Below are 20,802 nucleotides of genomic sequence, written 5' to 3'. Positions count from 1 at the left end.
TGCACAATCAACAGGCAACCCTGGCACGCGAGTCAGACTAAAGAACTGAGATGGGCTTCCAGAATCGCTGAGCGCAGATGGAAGAAGTCTCATTCCACTGAGCACTTCATTACATACAAACAGGCTCTCACCACTTTCAAGTCTGCACTCTGCTGCAAAACAAACCTACTTCTCATCCCTCATAACCTCTCTATCCCACAACCCTAAACAGCTATTCAACACTTTCAACTCTCTCCTCTGTCCCCCGGCACCACATCCCTCTCATCTCATCTCATCTGAAGACTTTGCCTCTTTCTTCAAGCAGAAGATCGACAACATCCGAGCAAGCTTTGGCCCACAATCACCACAGCCACTCCTCACAACTACTCAGCCTTCTTCCTCCAAATCCAGCTTCTACACCATGACAGAAGATCATCTTTCCACTCTACTCTCAAGATTACATCTCACAACCTGCCTGCTTGATCCCCTCCCATCCCACCACATCCCCAATCTCACCACAGTCTTCATTCCAGCCGTAACCCATCTCTTCAACCTATCACTAACAACCGGTGTATTCCCTTCATGCTTTAAACATGCCTCCATCACACCCATCCTCAAAAAGCCCTCCCTTAACCCTTCCTCTGTGTCAAACTATCGCCCCATATCCCTTCTTCCTTATGCCTCAAAACTACTGGAACAGCATGTCTATCTTGAACTGTCCTCATACCTCTCTTCCTGCTTCCTCTTTGACCGGTTACAATCTGGCTTCCGACCCCATCATTCCACTGAAACTGCTCTAACTAAAGTCACTAACGACCTACTAACCGCAAAATCCAAGCAACACTACTCTGTCCTCCTCCTCCTGGACCTGTCCTCTGCCTTTGGCACAGTAGACCACTCCCTTCTACTACAAATTCTCTCGTCTCTGGGCATCACAGACTTGGCCCTATCTTGGATTTCCTCATACTTAACCAACCAAACTTTCAGCGTCTCCCACTCTCACACCACTTCCTCATCTCACGCCCTGTCTGTCGGAGTCCCACAAGGTTCAGTTCTTGGACCCTTGCTGTTCTCCATTTATACCTTCGGCCTAGGACAGCTCCTAGAGTCCCACGGTTTTCAGTATCATCTCTACGCTGATGATACGCAGATCTACCTCTCTGGACCTGACATCACCTCCCTACTAACCAGAATCCCACAATGTCTGTCTGCTATTTCATCCTTTTTCCCTGCTCGATTCTTAAAATTGAACATGGACAAAACAGAATTCATTGTCTTTCCTCCTCACTCAAATCCCCCACCTGATATATCCATCAATGTCAATGGCTGCCCACTCTCCCCGGTCCCACGTGCTTGCTGTCTGGGAGTAATCCTAGACTCTGATCTCTCTTTCAAGCCACACATCCAAGCCCTCTTCACCTCCTGCCGCCTCCCACTCAAAAATATTTCCCGGATCCGTACATTCCTTTCCCAAGAAGCTGCAAAAACCCTAGTACATGCCCTTATTATCTCCTGCCTGGATTATTGCAACCTCCTTCTCTGTGGCCTCCCTTCTAACAGTCTCACACCCCTACAATCTATTCTAAACTATGCTGCCTGGCTAATCCACCTGTCCGTCTCCCGCTACTCCCCAACCTCTCCTCTCTGCCAATCCCTTCACTGGCTTCCCATTGCCCAACGACTCCAGTTCAAAACACTAACCATGACCTACAAAGCAATCCACAACCTGTCTCCTCCCTACATCTGTGACCTAGTCTCCCGGTACTTACCTGCACGTAACCTCAGATCCTCACAAGATCGCCTTCTCTACTCCCCTCTCATCTCCTCTTCCCACCATCACATCAAAGATTTTTCCCGTGCCTCCCCCATACTCTGGAAATGCTCTGCCTCAACACATCAGACTCTCGCCTACCTTGACAAGCTTCAAAAGGAACCTGAAGACCCACCTCTTCCGACAGGCCTACAACCTGCCGGAACCCTCAGTCTGCTACAGCGCCACACAATCAGCTCGCTCTACCCTAACCTACTGTATCCTCACCTATCCCTTGTAGACTCTGAGCCCTCGCGGGCAGGGACCAACCTGTGCCTTGTATTGTTTGATTATTGTACTTGTCCCTATTATGTATACCCCTTTCACATGTAAAGCGCCATGGAATTGATGGCGCTATAATAATAAATAATAATTATAGTAACAAAAATATGAGAAAAAGGAAATGTCCTCTAAGTACCTTCTTTCTAATTATATTGCTACTGTCTGTTGTCAAGGATAATCCATCTCTAATAGCAAAGATGATGAGCTAGAAAACAGCAAGTTTGAGTGGAATTTTGACTCTGTTACTGCTCTCCTGTCTGTTAAACTACACATAGGCATAACAGAGTGGCATGCATTCAGTCTGAGGCAGGCCAACTGTAGGACAATGCCAAGAATAAGGTATACTGAGGAGTAATGAAAGAAAGTTCCACCATCGATAGTGCTAACAGAATGGTGAGAAAAAGGGAATGCCCACTATGTACCTTCTTTCTAATTATATTGCTGTCCACTGTCTGTTATCAAGGATAATCCATCTCTAGTAGCAGAGATGTTGAGACAGAAAACAGGAAATTGATGTGTAACTCTGTCTCTGCTCCTGCTCTCCTGTCTGCCAAACTACATACAGGCATAACAGAGGGGAAACGTTCAGGCTGAGGCAATCAAGCTGTTGGACAATAGCGGAACTGTTGCACAGCACAGCTTCTAGCTTCCCAGATGCCGAAGAAAGTTCACAGAGCAGATTACATGGGATAACAAACTCTTTACTTCTGGAAGAACATGAGGTAATAAGTAGAGTCATACAGCATTGTATCAGGAAGAGAAAGTAAAACTAGAAAGAAAAACAAAAGACTTATTACAAATACAGTGGAACCTTCGTTGACGAGAACAATCTGTTCTGGGAGTGTGCTTGTTAACCAAGTTACTCATTCAGCAAAGCAAGATTTCCCATAGGAAATCATTGCAATGCAGACAATTCGTTCCACAACTTGTTAAATGTCCCATCCTGGTCCCCTTTTGTGTCATTCCACACACGCACAAACACGCACACACACACACAAACTCACACAAACACACACAAGCACACACAAGCACGCACGCACACGCACATATTATGCTCACCTTACCTTCCGCTCCATCGCCGGTCTCCTGGGACTTGCTGTTCCATGTTACGGGCTGTGTATCGGGTTACCATCACGACGAGTCAGGAACTTCCGCACCCAGAGCGCTGACGTCAAAGGCAGGAGCCGCTTGCCTCTGAATGATCAGCGCACTGTTTTTCAGTAGCGGCTGACAGCAGAAGTTCCTGCCTCGTCGGGATGCCTGCCGATACACATCCTGGAGCGGCGAACTACAGGACCCAGGAGGCCGGCGATGAAACGGAAGGTAAGGTGAGCATATTATGTGTACCTTCCATTCCATCGCCGGCCTCCTGGGTCTTGTAGTTCGCCGTGAGGATTCCTCCCTCATCGCGATGTACCGGCGGACTACAAGAATCATGAGACCTGCGAGGGAACGGATGGTAAGGTGAGCATAATACTGTATGTGTGTGCGTGCGTGTTTGTTTGTGTGTGTTTTGTGCGTGCTTGTGTGCGTTTGTGCGGACTGCAAGTGTGGCTTAGAGCGCGGTGGATGTACGGAACCAGAAGTGTGTGCAATGAGTATTTCGCTCGTACAGTAAAGCTTTCTCGTAAACCGAGTTACAGATTTACAGAAAGCTTTGCTTGTTAAGCGAAATTCTCGTTATTTGGGTTATTCGTCAAGCGAGGTAACACTGTACAGTGAGTAAGGAAACTTTACATAACATCGCCATCTACTGTTAGATCAGCATAAAGTCCTCCTTCACATATGCAAAGAAGTCCTTGTCTGTTGCATATACCAACAGGAACAAGGTATGCTCTAGTAGCAGAGATGATGAGATATAAAACAGGAAGTTGGGGTGGAACTTTGTCTTTGCTCATGCTCTCCTGTCTGTCAAACTACACACAGACATAACAGAGGGGCAAGCGTTCAATCTGAGGCAGGCCAGCTGTTTTAGAATGGTAGGCGCTAGTAAGGAAGGTAATTTCCTACATCTATAGTGCTAGTGCAATGCTACGAAAAAGGGAATGCCCACTGACAAATAGTGATTGACAAGTAATAGTATGAGAATCGGGGCACCTCTTTGAACATATTAGACCGGAATGTTCAACAAATTCAATTTTAACTTGTTGAAAGGGATGAGGACAACAAGACCATGCTTTTCTTAAGGTTTTGTGTGAATGGAGAGGTAAGCTGCAAGGATCTTATTGTTGCAGGCACCTTCTAACGAAACAGTCAGACAGTAGTGATGACTTTGAAGCATTAGGATAACCTACCATTATTAGAATTCTGCTACCTTCAATGGGATCAAGTGAATAATATCACTCAAGGATCCATTTATTTTCTTTTCTTGCTTCTCAGAAATCTTTTGAAGATGGCCTTTAGCAACATAGTTCAAAGGCATCACTACTTTTCAGGCATCCTCCATCTAATGTAAACCTTTTTTACTTCCATTATTGAGACTCCTAGAATGTGAGTCATCGTTAATATAAATGTGACTTTCCCAATTTGATAATGTCCTTCTCTTCACCGATAAGTAAATTGCTGGACCTGATTCACCATATTCACCAATTAGCTTATTTTCCAGCCTGTAAAATATAATGGGAATCCTAAACCTCTCTAAATCTGCTCGCCCAATGTGTCCTCCTATGACAAGTGCACGGTCAGCTCTAATGTGAATGAGGGCAAAAATTAGACCTCTCTACTACTGAATAAGGGCGATAAGAATATTCTGGATCCTAAAACATAAATGGTCCCTTTACTGTAATAATTTGACCTAATTTGATAAATAATATGATTAATAGACAATCTGCAGATTATTTTTTTAACCATTTGTTGACTTGCCCCTCCAAAAAAAACCACCTCTAAATCCTGGCATCTAAGTATCTCCTTTCTATTTACCTTGCAATACATTGATGTTGTCAATTAAAATCCATATGTCCAAAAGAGATGTGGAGACGTATTACAGAAAATGAGCGCAGGTTCTAGTATCTCTGTTCCTGCTTGTACATACAGTAGGCTTTTCATTATACGGCAGGAAAGCCATTGGATAATGTGATGTGCAATGCCTGCTGGGAAGGGAGAGTGTCAGCACCCATAGTGCTGGCAGCATGTCTAATACAAATAAATAAGTTGATGGCAAGTTAAACAGAATGAAGATCAGGACAGTTTTCTGGAGTTATTAATTGCATGAAAAGCAGCTTTAGGCTACATTCACACTTCCACTGTTTTAAATCCGTCAGGTCTGTTGTTGCGACGCAGCGACGGATCCGTCGTTTTTTAGATGTCAACTGACGTGACGGATGTATTAAACTGATCCGTCGCGTCCGTTACATCCGCTGTGCATCCGTTTTTTGACGGATCCGTTGGGATCCGTTTGTGTTTTGGACAGCCCAATGGGTGTGCCAGACATGCTGGGCATGCTCAGTAGAGCATGACGGAATCCAGCACCATCGACATCCATTATAGCTCTTGACAGATTGCGACAGAATCCTGCAGAGTGCGTTTTTCTGCCACTCTAAAAAACATTACATTCAGCGTTGCTCCCGCATGACGGTCAGTTAGTAGACGACTAATCCGTCACACGGCGGATGCAACGCAAGGTCATCAGTCACACTCTGTCTCTAATAGAAGTCTATGGGGAAAAAATGGATTCCTGCAAAATATTTAGCAGGATACCGTAATTTCTCAAGGCGACAGATTGTGACTGATGCAAAACAACGGAAGTGTGAGTGTAGCCTTAACTCAGTTTAAGAGCAACAATATAATGCTTTTATACATGTTTTGAATGAAAGAATAGATATATTTAGCTAATACATACTGCCCACAGGCAGCTTATATTAGAAACTAGCTCCATCATTTCAGTATATACTGTATATGTCTTACTTTGAAATGCTGCAGCATTTTAGAGGAAGCATGCATTTAATGTCAGCCGGGGACTACACGGCTCAGTTGACTAGTCCAAGAGGCCGTCAACTTCTCTGGCCCCAATCCCTTCAGGTGACAGTTTTTCTCTATGCACTCACATTGGGAGAGGTTTGCCACTCAAGGTATGTGGGCCAGGAAGAAGAGCCAGCCTCTTGGACTAGTCACCTGAGCAGCATAGTCCTCGGCTGGCTCTTATATGTATATTTGTTATGACTCGCCGCTGCATTTGGACAGTATGTATGAGCTGTCAGCTGTCAGGTTCACTTTAAAACGGTTTTAGCTTTTTTTCTGATCTTTAGAACTAAGATATCAAGAGCCCTTTATAGTAATATAAAGCCTACAGAAGCTAAATCTTGATGACCAGATTATGGGAATATTAACCCTTCATACTGTATGAAGTTGAGTACAATGTATTGTACTCAACATATTTTGTATGAAATATTTGATGTGCAGTACTTATTTTGATCTATCTAATTTAGATCCACTGCTTTTTTATGTAATCTCATCCTTAATCCTCTTAATCCTACCTCCTTTCTGTAAGCTGCTGTATGAAATGTGCAGCCGTAAAATAAGCCCAGAAATACGAAATGAAAAGTAAATGTTATTTCCATGATATGAGGAGGAACACATGGGAGAAGGCCATTTTTCATGTGCGTTTGTAATCATGTTAACCAGGGATGTAACTGTAATGAGTGCAGGGGTTGCAATCGAATCCAGTCCCTGGAGGTTAGGGGGTCCAAACGATAATTTTGGCCCATATGAAAAGACTCTTAAGAGTGCTTTACACGCTGTGACATCGCTAGCGATTGTTGGCGATGTCGAGCGCGATAGCACCCGCTCCCGTCGTTCGTTAGACATTTGGTGCTCGCTGCTATAGTGAACATTATCGCTGCGGCGGCGTCACACGCACATACCTTGTCAGCGACATCGCTGTGACAGCCGAACAATCCCTCCCTCAAGGGGGAGGGGCGTTAGGCGTCAAAGCGACGTTACTGCGGCGTCACTAAGCGGCCGGCCAATAGAAGTGAATGGGCGGAGATGAGCGGGACGTAACATCCCGCCCACCTACTTCCTTCCTCATTGCCGGTGGATGCAGGTAAGGAGATGTTTGTCGCTCCTGCAGTGACACACACAGCGATGTGTGCTGCCGCAGGAATGACGAACAACATCGTACCTGTGGCAGCAGCGATATTAAGGAAAGGAGCGACGTGTCAACGGTCACCGTTTGAACGATTTTGCGATCGTTGATCGTCGCTCCTTGGTGTCACACACTGCGATGTCACTACCGGCGCCGGATGTGCGTTACTAACGACGTGACCCCGACGATATATCGGCAGCGATGTCGCAGCGTGTAAAGCACCCTTTAATATTTAAGATCTGAGACAAACAGGGGCCCTGTTGGACGTTTTGCAGTGGAGCCCATAAACTTCAAGTTACGCCACTGATGATAACGTTAAGAAAACTAATCATTAGTTACTAGCCAATAAGCATTGAAATTTTTGTAACTAGAGATAAATAAGGATGGAGTTTTTATGTATTTCAAATTGCATTAAAGGGACTCTGTCAGCAAATTTGTGCATTGTAACCTAAAGACAGCATGCTGCAAATGTTAAAACAGAAACTTTAGCGCTGCATCTGTTATCGTACAGTCTTTTGTTGTTTACCTGTAATGTTAGCTTAATCCTCTTATCTTTATCATTAGTGTTTCTCAGCAGCACATGAATTATAGTCAAACTCCGCCCCCCTCTGTTATTAGCAGCTTCTGCGATGGCAAAGTGTACTGAAAGCCTGGTGTGGGCAGGGGCAACTCTCAGAGCTCTGCTACATGCAAAATCTCACTGTATCAGAATGGCTGCACACAGTAATCTAAGTGATACATCACTGAACTCAAGGCCTCTTTGCCTATATCATGCTGCTTAAACCATGAGGTAGCAAAAACATGATGACAGATATGCTTTAGTGAGCATGTGCAATCACCACTTATATAAATAGATAATGAAGCAATAATCACCCATTCTACATTCATACATTGGACTTTTGAACCTCTAGTCTAATAATAATAATAATAATAATAATATTAATGATGAAAAAAATATTTATTCTTAAGGCCCCGTCACACACAGAGATATATCTTTGGCAGATCTGTGGTTGCAGTGAAATCATGGACATATTGTTCCATTTGTACAGAGCCACAAACCTGGCACTGATTTCCACAATTTCACTGCAACCACAGATCTGCCGCAGATTTATCTCTGTGTGTAAAGTGGCCTTTAGTATCAGTAGAGTTCTCAGGAATCATGTATTAATCATCTATGTTGTGGTCAGGTAATATATGTTGTTTAATGACCAACTCATTTAAAGAGATGTCCTCATCTGCTACATTCAGGAGCAATGCTCCCCTGCCTTGCAGCTTCCTGCTGGCCAGAGGGGGTGATGCGCTCCTGAAGGTTGACAGATTGGACCAGTGGCATATCTGCTCCTCCGCTGGGCTGAATTGGGCCCTCTCCCAAGATGATAGCAGTTTGATCTCTGAAGCATCATAGTGGCACCATGACACTTCAGAGCAGCACTTCCAAGCTCTGAAGGAAAGAGCTTACAAGCGCCCACTCTTTCCTGGGAAACCAGCCACCTCAGAGGCGGCCAGTAACCTAGGCAATAAACTGTAAACTATAGAATTAAATATTCAAATCTTCCAGAGAGGATTCTTAATAAGACGTAAATTACAGACTTGCTTATTTTTATAAACACTTTACAATTTTACACATATAACAAGTTGAGACAAGCGTTTAGACTGACAATGATTGGAAATGGTAAAACTTTATGCAAATTTCCATTTCTATATTTGACATATATAGTTCTCAAATGCAAACACTGCAGAAATCAGTGAAACATTGTTATATAAAACATATAAATAACTATGTTCTTACGGTAACAGAATAGAAGCGGGGAGCTCAGTGGAGTCTTTGCCGGGGCTGAAATGTCATTGCTTTTTATTGGTATCTTTAGTGATTGCCTGTCACACAGTGGCTGTGATCCCAGGAGGTGATGTCACACACGGAGCACTGATTTGTTCATAATACTTCATGTTTTGTTTTCTGTGCGGAGAATACATGTCCATCATCAAATGACAACCTAGTAACACAGTCTAATAATAGCTTCACAATAAATATCTGCTCCTGCTAAAGTCTTCTACATCAAAGACACTTTCTACCTGTACAGGAAAAGTAGAAGGAGGACTCGTTACAGATGGACTCCACTTTATCAACTGGTACTAGGGCTTATCTTGAGAACTAATACTTCTATATATGTTAAAATATATGTATAGTTTAAAAGGTGTCACTAAATAGGGAACCTCTCATGCTGAACATGCAATTCATTCATTAGCAGGAGGTTATATATAGGTGGTGTGATGCTAGTCACTGCTTATGGATGGTATAGATGGAAGAGTAGTCAGGCAAGCCGGGGTCAGAAAACAGGAGATCATGATAGGACACAGGGAGTAAACAGAAGCGCAGTGATTTCACAGTCCGAGAGTCAGAATTCCAGGAGAGTATGTATTAGATTCAGGGAGCAGACAGAGACATGGTCAGAGAGCGGTCCGAGGTCAGAACCCAGGAGGTAATGACAAGAACAGGGAGCAGGCAGAGAGGAGTCAATGAACGATCCAGGGTCAAGAAGCCTAGATCAGAACACAAGCACAAACACAAGACAAGAGCACAACTGCAAAACCAGAGAGTACGACTAGCGAGGTTCTGGGAGAGCATACTTGGTAATGAAACAGAGCACAGTGGTTAGCAGTGCACTGTAGTCTTGCAGCGCTGGGGTCCTGGGTTCAAATCCCACCAAGGACACTATCTGCAAGGAGTTTGTATGTTCTCCCCGTATTTGTGTGGGTTTCCTCTGGGTACTCCGGTTTCCTCCCACACTCCAAAGACATACAGCTAGGGAATCTAGATTGTGAGCCCCAATGGGGACAGTATTGCAAATGTATGTAAAGCGCTGTGGAATTAATAGCGCTATATAAATGAATAAAATTATTATTATTATTTACCAGGAAGGTGGAACACCTGAGTAAAAGCACCTCCCAGAACCTGCATGGAATCCTGTGCTATCAAACAACTTGTCAGCTAGTGCTCAAAGACACACAGCAGAGCATCTCTAAATATGCAAGATGCTCTGCACAAAAGAAACATGTCACTGCCAGCTCTAAGGTTCAGGAAGGCACGGCAGAGCATCACCTGTGTGCAAGATGCTCTGCACAGAGGAATTGTGACAGGTGGATTGTATAAATATATGGGAAAATATTCAGTATAACTAATGTGGAGACACGGGGGTCAGTGGGTGCTCTCATCCGCTGGCCAGGCCGCCTTTAGAAAAACAGCATGGCCCAGGTCTCATCCCAACTGAACGCCTGACCTCCTTAACTGTGGGCGGAACACTACTCAGACAACACAGGGTGAGGGAATCACATATTAAGACTTTATTGGATCCCCAAACAATTAAAGGCACATAGCACATAACCATCAAAACCACAAAATGTAACCGGCAAAAGTTTCTCACCCTTCCTCTGGCTCACCAGGGATTAGAATGTCCGTGTCTCAGAGCTTCCAGGGCTACTTACTCCACACCAGCAGCACCTAACGAGAATGGAATAAAGCCAGATTTAGGAAGCTGTGTGAGGACCGCAAAGCCTGTAGTCAGGTGACTGGATTGTCCTAAGCTGGATTCCTTCCTTAGGTTGTCTTTGATAGCTCAGCCGAATCCTTGCTTTCGATGCTGAAGTCCATATAGTATTATAATCCAGGTTCAGTTATGGCTTGCCAAACGGATCCGCAGATTCTAGATTGGTAGCATGTAGCAAGAGTCTCTCTGGGCAATGGACAGTCATCCTTCTTATACCCCTGAGCTCTCCAATTAGACCAGTGGGGTCTTCACGATTGATGGATAAGACTGGGCTCTTATTGGCTAGATTTCAAGCCGTATACAAAATATCCCTAGTAGTAATGGTCTCTGGCAGAGATGAGGGAAACACAGCTAAGTTACATCGCATCTAGCAATACACATAGTAATACAATGGGAGGCACACATAATTGATTTGTCTGGGTATCTGACCTTCATTGGCCAAGGCAATTACATGAGTCAACAAGAACTTTAACACTAAACTTCTAAGGGTACCATCACACTTTAGCAACGCTCCAGCGATCCCACCAGTGATCTGACCTGGTCAGGATTGCTGGTGCGTTGCTACATGTTCGCTGGTGAGCTGTCAATCAGGCAGATCTCACCAGCGACCAGTGACCAGCCCCCAGCCACCAGCGATGCGTGGAAGCGATGCTGCGCTTGGTAACTAAGGTAAATATCGGGTAACCAAGCGCTCGGTTACCCGATATTTACCTTGGTTACCAGCGCACACCGCTTAGCGCTGGCTCCCTGCACTCCTAGTCAGAATACACATCGGTTTAATAAGCAAACCGCTTTGCTTATTTACCCGATGTGTACACTGGCTACGTGTGCAGGGAGCAGGGAGCCGTCACTGGCAGCCTGAGAGCGGTGGACGCTAGTAACCAAAGTAAATATCGGGTAACCAAGCAAAGCACTTCGCTTGGTTACCCGATATTTACCTTGGTTACTGCTTACCGCAGGCTGCCAGATGCCGGTTCCCTACTCCCTGCACATTCAGATCGTTGCTCTCTCGTGGTCAAACACAGCGATGTGTGCTTCACAGCGGGCGAGCAACGTCAAAAAAATAAATCAGCACTGTGTGTAACGAGCAGCGATTTCACAGCAGGGGCCAGATCGCTGCTCAGTGTCCCACACAGCGAGATCGCTACTGAGGTCACTGGTGCGTCACAAAAACCGTGACTCAGCAGTGATCTCGCTATGTGAGAAGTACCCCTAAGAGTCTTGTAGAAACAATGAGGGGCTTATCTCCCATTTATAAACAAACTATCATCATGTCTTGCTGAATTTTAAGAAACTTAACCCATGCTAGGCACTGACAGAGTCCATGTCATCACAATTAATACAAAACTTATTGACATCTGCTTATTCTGGGCTTATAAATCAAGAGGGCAGTCCTAATCAGGGATTGACAGCTATCTCCATATGCATTCTTATATTGGGAAGGCTCACAGTACCAGATTCTGACTGCGTGGATTTAAATAAATAAAATACAATTATACTCCATCTTTACCTATAGTCTAATATATCAATCTGTTCTCTTGCTCTATATAATGCTGCCCATAGATTACACAGCATTTCCTAACTGACAGATCACTTTTAGACAGATCACATTTACTCACTAGGCTCTGGAAACCCACGAATGGACATCTGCATTCCAGTCTTAGGGTACTTTGCACACTACGACATCGCAGGTGCGATGTTGGTGGGGTCAAATCGAAAGTGACGCACATCCGGCGTCGCTGTCGATATCGGAGTGTGTAAAACGTTTTTGATACAATTAACGAGCGCAAAAGTGTCGAAATCGTATCATCGGTGTAGCGTCAGTCATTTCCATAATTTCGGAAGGACAAATGTTACAATGTTGTTCCTCGTTCCTGCGGCAGCACACATCGCTGTGTGTGAAGCCGCAGGAGCGAGGAACATCTCCTACCTGCATCCTGCGGCTCACGCTGGCTATGCGGAAGGAAGGAGGTGGGCGGGATGTTTACGTCCCGCTCATCTCCGCCCCTCCGCTTCTATTGGCCGCCTGCCATGTGACGTCGCTGTGATGCCGCACGGCCCGCCCCCTTAGGAAGGAGGCGGGTCGCCGGCCAGAGCGACGTCACAGGGCAGGTAAGTCCATGTGAAGCTGCCGTAGCGATAATGTTCGCTACGGCAGCTATCACAAGAGATCGCAGCTGCGACGGGGGTGGGGATTATCGCGCTCGGCATGGCAAGCATCAATTTGCGATGTCAGTGTGCAAAGTACCCCTTAGGCCTCCTTCACACATCAGTATTTTTGATCAGTATTTCATCAGTATTTGCCAAAACTAGGGGTGTCACCAAAACAGAGAACAGGTGTTAAACATTAAATTATAGTTTTTCTTTGTAAGTTCCACTCCTGGCTTTGGCATCCAAACACTGATGTAAAAATGTTACATCAGACATGTGAACATGGCTTTATATGTCATGGAAAGATGCATGCCTTGACTTTGCTCAATTCAGTCTATGGGATGACTGTATAAAACAGAGATTGGAGCAGAAGCTGTTCATATGCATCCCAGCTCCATTTAAGTTGGACCTTTCTCAGGATTCTGGATCCTTATACTAGGGTTCTCTGGCTGTCTAAGCAATCAGACACCCAGTGATCAGCAAGCATAGGGGATAACTTTTAGTTTTAATAAAACCCCTTTAAAGGAATTAAATTTCCACGCTAAACTCTTTAAATCTCAGCTGATTATTATGGGCCTAACTACTAATGTAGAGTGTCAGGAACAGTAGTCGTCGGTGAGAGATTGTCTCCAGGTTCCCCAGCCCGCTACTTGAAATCACTAGTCTAGGCTGGGTGTGTGGACCATTCGCCTGTGCAGGCCACATGTTGCCGCTGACATCAACTCTCCAAGATTAAGTGACGACTCATTTTCACAAGGAGACCACCAGTTTATTTCAAGCAATGATACTTTACTCATCAGTTTGTTTTCACCAACAACTTTATACACCAACAACTTTTTACACCAGATAGCGGACACATATCTTTCAGCATGTTTCAATTGTACAAGACATATCAAGACACATTCTCAGGACCCACAGGCTTATTTCTGATCTTAATATCTTAATGGTCATGTGAGTCCCAGCTCAACCCAGCCTAATGTTAAAGTCCTACTTGTGATGATCACTTTCCCTTCCAGCAGCTCCACATCCAGTCTCTTCATAGAGGAGAGGGTCATGGGTCCTGTCACCATGGCTTGCGTAGAGCCTTGTGCTCCCAGACACTTTCATATCTATTTCTCTTTCCCTGATAGAGGATGGGGTAAGGGGTAGCCCCTAGTGCCAGAGCAAAATTTTGTGCTCTCGAATACGTGGAAAGAATCTGTCAGGGTAAACTGACTTCGTTCACATGCCAGTTAGTGTTATCATAATAATAATAATAATTTTATTCATTTATACAGCGCTATTAATTCCACAGCGCTTTACATACATTTGCAACACTGTCCCCATTGGGGCTCACAATCTAGAGTCCCTATCTGTATGTCTTTGGAGTGTGGGAGGAAACCGGAGTACCCGGAGGAAACCCACGCAAACACGGGGAGAACATACAAACTCCTTGCAGATGGTGTCCTTGGTGGGATTTGAACCCAGGACCCCAGCGCTGCAAGGCTGCAGTACTAACCACTGAGCCACCGTGCCGTTACCTTGATAGTTAGGGGCCTGCCCACTAGAGTCCTCTCCTCTGGCCCCTATTGTCTGGATGTTCTCCTTTTGAGGGTTGGCCTCTAGCCTCAACGATGTTCTAGCACTGTGTATCGATCAACAATCAACGATCATGCTATCTCCTTCCTCCGTTTGCCACAAATAACCGACTGCTTTCGTCGTCAATGACATACAGACTATATGTCTGTATCTGTCATACACTGTCTTCACTAACGTTTCTAGAAAAAAACATCTCTTTCCCTATCAAATAACCCTTCCCATTGTGGGCTAGTCCCAACACTTAACAATCTCTTACCCTATAGTATGCTAACTAGCTACAAAAGTGCTGTACATTATACCTTACGCACATTATCATCACAGTTCACATAAAACAATATTTACAAAAGATGCATGACACAATTCACATTATAGTACATGGCAATACAATAACACAGACCCCAGAAAAATAGCTGATTTTGCTGAGGAAACATTTAGGCAAATAACTGTCTATGTACAGTATATCATGGATGGCTGTAGCCCTAGAATGATAGTTATCAGTAAAAAAACATCTTTATGACTTTTGAAAGTATAAAGCTGAAGCTTCAACTTGGGTTATTTTTGCTTTGAAAGATTCTCTATTCATTTTAAGTTAGCAGTGGTTCAGTGGTAAATAGAGGATTTTTTTTTTTTTTGAATGGGCATTATTGGATCCTAAACTAGAGATCATACGGGATAAGTATTATTATTATTTATTATTATAGTGCCATTTATTCCATGGTGCTTTACATGTGAGAAAGGGGCGTTCATAGACAAGTATAATAATCGTGATAATCGTGAACATTTCAAGGGACAGAAAGGTTCAAGAGGAGAAATGATTCTTCCCGCGAGGGCTCACAGTCTACAGGGAAGGGGTGAGGATATAGTAGATGAGGGTAGAGCTGGTCGTGCAATTCTATGGTGGTCTGAGGGTTACGGCAGGTTGTAGACTTGTTGGAAGAGGTGGGTTTTCAGGTTCCTTTTGAAGGTTTCCACAATGGGCAACAGTCTGATGTGTTGAGGTAAAGAGTTCCAGAGCATGGGGGTGGTCACAAAAGAAATCTTGTAGGCGATTCTGGTAAGAGAATATAAGCGGGGAGTAGAGAAGAAGATCTTGTAAAGATCAGAGATTGCATGTAGGGTTACTGCAGGTTGTAGGCTTTTTGGAAGAGGTGGGTCTTCAAGTTCCTTTTGAAGGTTTCCACAGTAGGTGAGAGTCCCAGAGTATGGGTCAGGAGTGGGAGAAATATAGTATGTGATTGTGGGAAGAGAAGAGAAGAGGAAAGAAGCAGATCTTAGGTTGCATACAGGTAAATACCAGACTAGGTCACAGATGTATGGCGGAGACAGGTTGCTGGTGGCATTGTATGTAATGGTTAATGTTTTGAAACGGAGTCTTTGGGCAATGGGAAGCCAGTGAAGGGATTGCCATGTGGTGCTTGATCGGCTCTTTTAAAGGGGATCTTAAAAAGTGCGTTTATTGAAACATGCTTTTCAAAGCTGTGTCTGCCACTTCCATAGAGTCATCACACATGGGAACCTTTGTGTTTAAACATTTGCTTTTCTTTATAATGGGTAATATGATGAGCAACATATACATAGGATAATTAAAGGTGTTGTCCAGGAATTACATATTGATGATCTCTATTGACGACATATTATCAATATGAGATTGGGGGTGTCCAACACCTAGCACTCCAATGATCAGTTCAATATGGCAGCGGTATCTACATTGCTAAGTGGCTGCACTTTATCTCCCGTTCAGCAGAATAAAAGACAAATAATAGAACTGGACAATGGTCACTGAGCAATGTATGGGACTGCTGTGTTCTGCCTCATACATTGCTTAGTTTTAGATGCTGCAGTGGGTAATTTTCTGCTGATCTGTAGGGGTGCAAGATGTTGAATCCCCATCAATCTCACATTAATGATCTATATAGATAGGTCGTCAATATATCAGTCCTGGACTGATAAATATATGACCCTTAAGGAGTTATGGCTCTTGGATTCCCATCAATCCTAAGAAACTAACAATATAAACTGAGCAAAGAGAAACCAAGGTAAAAATTGTGAAAACATACCCTGCTGTAACTAAATAAAAGCATAGTGCATATAAACATAGGGTACTTAGTAAACACTGTTTTTGATAAAAAAAAAGCATAAAGCTATCCCACCAACGCCATTCTGTGAATCCCCCTGACTGTGTGTGTCCTGTTCGGACCCGGTCGCTCTCAGCCCTTAGCCACATTGAGGCCTATTTTAGACCCATGGTAAGGTTTTAATATTGGAGAGTGTAGGTACTATCCCAACTGGGTACACCTTGGCGTTGGTGGGATAGCTTTATGCTTTTTTTGATCAAAAACAGTGTTTACTAAGTACCCTATGTTTATATGCACTATGCTTTTATTTAGTTACAGCAGGGTATGTTTTCACAATTTTTCCCTTGGTTTCTCTTTGTCTAATGGCCAGTGTGAACATGAGCTCACAAGCTCCATGTATACCATCTCATACTCCGGCTCACTTTTTTGTTTTTAATATAAACTAAGCAGTAGTGCGTACGTGTAACAACAGCTATGTTGAAAGAAAAAATGTATTTCAGCAACAAAGTTGTTAAAAAATCTTCAGCGTTTTGATAGGTTTTAAAAGTGCATAACAACAATAATTCAAAACTTCACAAATATAAACTGGTGATGAGTCGATGACATGTTTTGAGAAATTCACTTATTTTCTAAGTTGTAGCTGAGTTGATGGGAGTGACGGTGACCATATGTGACCATTGCATTCATGCACGTGAATAGAATGGAGGTCACATGCATCTTCCAGTTCTATTCACACAGGTTTTGGGTCCCTCATCCTCAAGATTTGTGGGGATCCCAGCACTTGTACCCTCAGCAATTGGGCATTTGCAACCTATCTGTGAATACATGATAAAAGTTATTACTGATAGAATGCAAATAAACTGTCCGCTTTCTTGTGAACAAACTACAACCTCCACATTCAGAGTGCGGAGGAAGTAGTCATATCCTCAGAGCTCATTAATTTTATATATAGATTATCAAACTGAATTGTATAATAGTAAATATATTAGAAATAAATAAAAATTGTTAATAACACTTATTACATTTCAGGTAAGAAAAGTTCTGCAACAAGAAGGTTTTGACAGAAAGAAAAGAGGATATAGAGATATCAATGACATCGATATCAACATGAATGACCCATTATTTACAAAACAGTGGTATTTGGTAAGTAGAAAATGATTGTGAATATGTAGGGGCCCAGGAACAGGGGACCCCAAATGTTTGACATGTCACGGTTGCTATTCTGGCACAAGGGTGCAGGGGCTGTGTTGCCTGGGTGGTCTACAAGACTGATGTTTCCTACTATCTTCCCCCACACAGTATCAATAGCCAATGGACTGACCACAGACACAGGTCTTGGGGAGGACAGTCACTTTACTACAGCAGTAACAAAGAAATCCAATATGGAATAATTGTTTCAGAGTCTCTTGTGGGTAGGCCACGGCAAATACAACTTTGAGTTGAATACTGAAGTGCAATTAGGGTTCTGGAGCTTTAAGAGCACAAATTGTTTTAGACATAATACTTCTATGCTTTTAGAAGCAGGTTCAGAGCCTTTTGCAGCTTATAGTAGAAGGGTAGGTGTAATAAGAAGATTGTACAGACCTGAGAGCAGTACCACAGCTAATCAAGACACGTGCAGTAGTGCTTGTAAGCCCAGCGTGCAACAGGGACCGTATGGCTGGTGCATCAACAATGGCATGCAAGCCATTAATGTTGTGGTGTGATGGGAGACCCTCAAACTTTCCCAACCCACGTGCAGTAAGTTCTTTTATGTACTCAGTATGCCCTGCTGTCTGAAGAAGCTCGTGTAGATCTGGACAGTGAGGATAGAAGTAATTTAGTATATTGGCTGTCAAAGTCAGGAAAGGATGAAATTCTAGGCCTTGGGCCTGGCAGGGAATCTTATGGTGAAGAGACTCTCCACATGTGCTCTACTCCTGGAGGAGTCTTGGCCAGAACTGTATAATTCCAGCTCTGTCTAGCCAGACAGAGGCTAGAAGTAGCCCCACTTACTGAACCATGTGACCAAGTCACTGGTCGATAGGATAACACCCAGTTTACACTTCAGACTCTTCCAGTGGAAGGTAAATATAAACCATACATTTTCACCAGTAGGTGGTGTTGGGACATAATAAATGAGAAATACATTAAATATAAGTGGATGTAACTGAAAGTGCATAATGTATCTAAAACTCACAAATGAAAGGGACTAAAATGCAGAGGGGCAGCTGGGGAGTGAGTAGTAGTGTGCGGGAGCTACTTACGGTCCAGTGGTACTTAAAGGGACAGACACAATCTGGACCGGGTCACTACAAATTAATTTATTTCTTTGTATAATGCTGGTTCCTTTAGAGTTAAATAGATGTTCTCTGTGTTAATAATCCATCATAGTTCTTTCGTAAAACATTTTCAACCCTCTGCTCTTAGAAAAAACAACTCATTGCACACATACCTTTTGTTATGTCTGCATTTTTTGCATTTTAATCCTGTACATTTAAGTAAATAAAAAACAACACTGCTTGCCATTTTCTTTAAAATTTTCTCCATTTATAAATTTCTAGTTTCTCTTGACCAAGGCTTTGTTAAAATAATAAAATCATACAGTACTCACCCTTCCCGAGTACAGTTCTCTACCGCTGCTCTAGTCTGGTCTTAGTGTACTGACTGCAGTGGTGACATCATGACTAAAGCGCACATCACCACTGCAGTCAATCACCAAGCTCAGCTGCTAGTGCTGTTTACATCAACAGATTCACTGAGCTTAGTGATTGGCTGCAGCAGTGGTATTCTCTGTACTCATGCAGTCACCGATATAGTCAGTACGTGAAGACTAAAGAAATTGCATTGAACTGTACGAGAATCATAGAACAGGTCCGACCCATGGAGGCCAAAAGTTTATAAGTGGAAAAACACCTTTATATAAGATTTAATGGCATTTTACTGCTGTTTTCAGCTTCTATATCCATTTTTTGTGGTCTTTAACCCTTCCCAACACCTGCTGTACAAGCATAAGCAATGTGTTTCCGCAAACATCCACCATATATATAACTCATGATGATAAAGCAATCTCACAAGCAGAGCCAGCTTCATCAGCAGTGGGTATCATCTGTATATTGTAGCTGATTCAATGGCAACGATTAGTGCTAGAACAGATTGCGGCAATTTAACTCCTCAAATGCCATCATCAATAGTGACATTGTCATCTTGTTGGTTTTTTGAGGGAGGCGAGTCCCCAGGTTTGTTGTCTGTTGTTGTCATTTGAACGCTAGGTCAAAGATGGCTGGCTGATGGTGAGCCAGGTATGGTTGCCTGTTAGATCCTGCCATGAGCAGGTTCTAACAGGTCTGCTTTATAAAATTGAAAGATCTCATACTCTGCAATACATAACGAGCAATACATAAGGTGATCAGCCTTATGTATTGTTTCTTATGTATTTCTTTTTTTACATTTTTTTTATCCAGGTGGCCAAACCTGAACAGTAACACGGACTTCTCTGAGAAGTCCATGTTCGGGGGTCAATGCACGGACACTAGGTGTCCAGAACAGAGTCCAAACGTTACAGTTTGGGTTCGCCTGTCACTAATCAGCACGTATATAGAGTGATAAGTAACAATTCTTTCATGGCAAGCTCACTTCTTTCTAGTTAGATTTCAAAAAGTTGTGATAGCTTTTTTCGGTTGAAAATTACCAATATTTTCAAGTGACATGTTGTCATTTTGTTTTATAAGATCAACACAGGTCAAGCAGATGGAACTCCAGGTCTTGATTTAAATGTAGCAGAAGCTTGGGAGCTGGGATACACAGGGAAAGGAGTAACAATAGCAATTATGGATGATGGTAAGCACCAAACTAAAATTGAATATTTATTATATCTAACAAAATCACCTTTATATTTTATATAATAGTCACTGTATTGTATGTTATCATTTCTATTTATTTATCTGTGTATTAGTCTATCTACAAAAAAGACCTTCCACCTCTAAACAGAATAAAGCAAGTATAAACAGGTGTAAACTGCTATGACTGCATAATATAACAACAAAATAATACAGTAGCACTCTGTAGGCACAAAGATGTACACAAACATATGAAATTTAGAATACATTATTACTACATAGAGTATACTTATCAAATGAAAATAATAACTTAGTAAAAAGAAAATTGGCCAATTTATGAGACCCCCATTAGCCACGGCAAGGCATACCTTTCTTTGATGGGAACCTCAACCTATTATTTATCAAAATTGACTCTCCCAGGCTAAAAGAATATATACAAAAAGGAAAATGTAAGCACCAATAAATTGGATTTTCCAAAGAA

The 20,802-nt window shown here is 43.0% G+C and overlaps 1 protein-coding gene across 1 annotated transcript in view; it reads left to right on the top strand.

Annotated features, from left to right (window-relative positions):
- PCSK2 (proprotein convertase subtilisin/kexin type 2) overlaps window positions 1-20,802 on the top strand; it is a 362,431-nt gene that overhangs the window by 234,179 nt on the left and 107,450 nt on the right. The window contains exons 3-4 of the mRNA XM_075339275.1: window positions 17,533-17,646; window positions 20,214-20,322. Of these exons, the coding sequence (XP_075195390.1) occupies window positions 17,533-17,646; window positions 20,214-20,322 (223 nt within the window). The remainder of the gene's footprint in view (window positions 1-17,532; window positions 17,647-20,213; window positions 20,323-20,802) is intronic.

This window comes from Anomaloglossus baeobatrachus, chromosome 3 (assembly GCF_048569485.1).
Source record: "Anomaloglossus baeobatrachus isolate aAnoBae1 chromosome 3, aAnoBae1.hap1, whole genome shotgun sequence".
Classification (NCBI taxonomy): Eukaryota; Metazoa; Chordata; class Amphibia; order Anura; family Aromobatidae; genus Anomaloglossus; species Anomaloglossus baeobatrachus.
The sequence above is the reverse complement of the archived record's forward strand: the minus strand, read 5'-3'. Positions and strand labels throughout refer to the sequence as shown.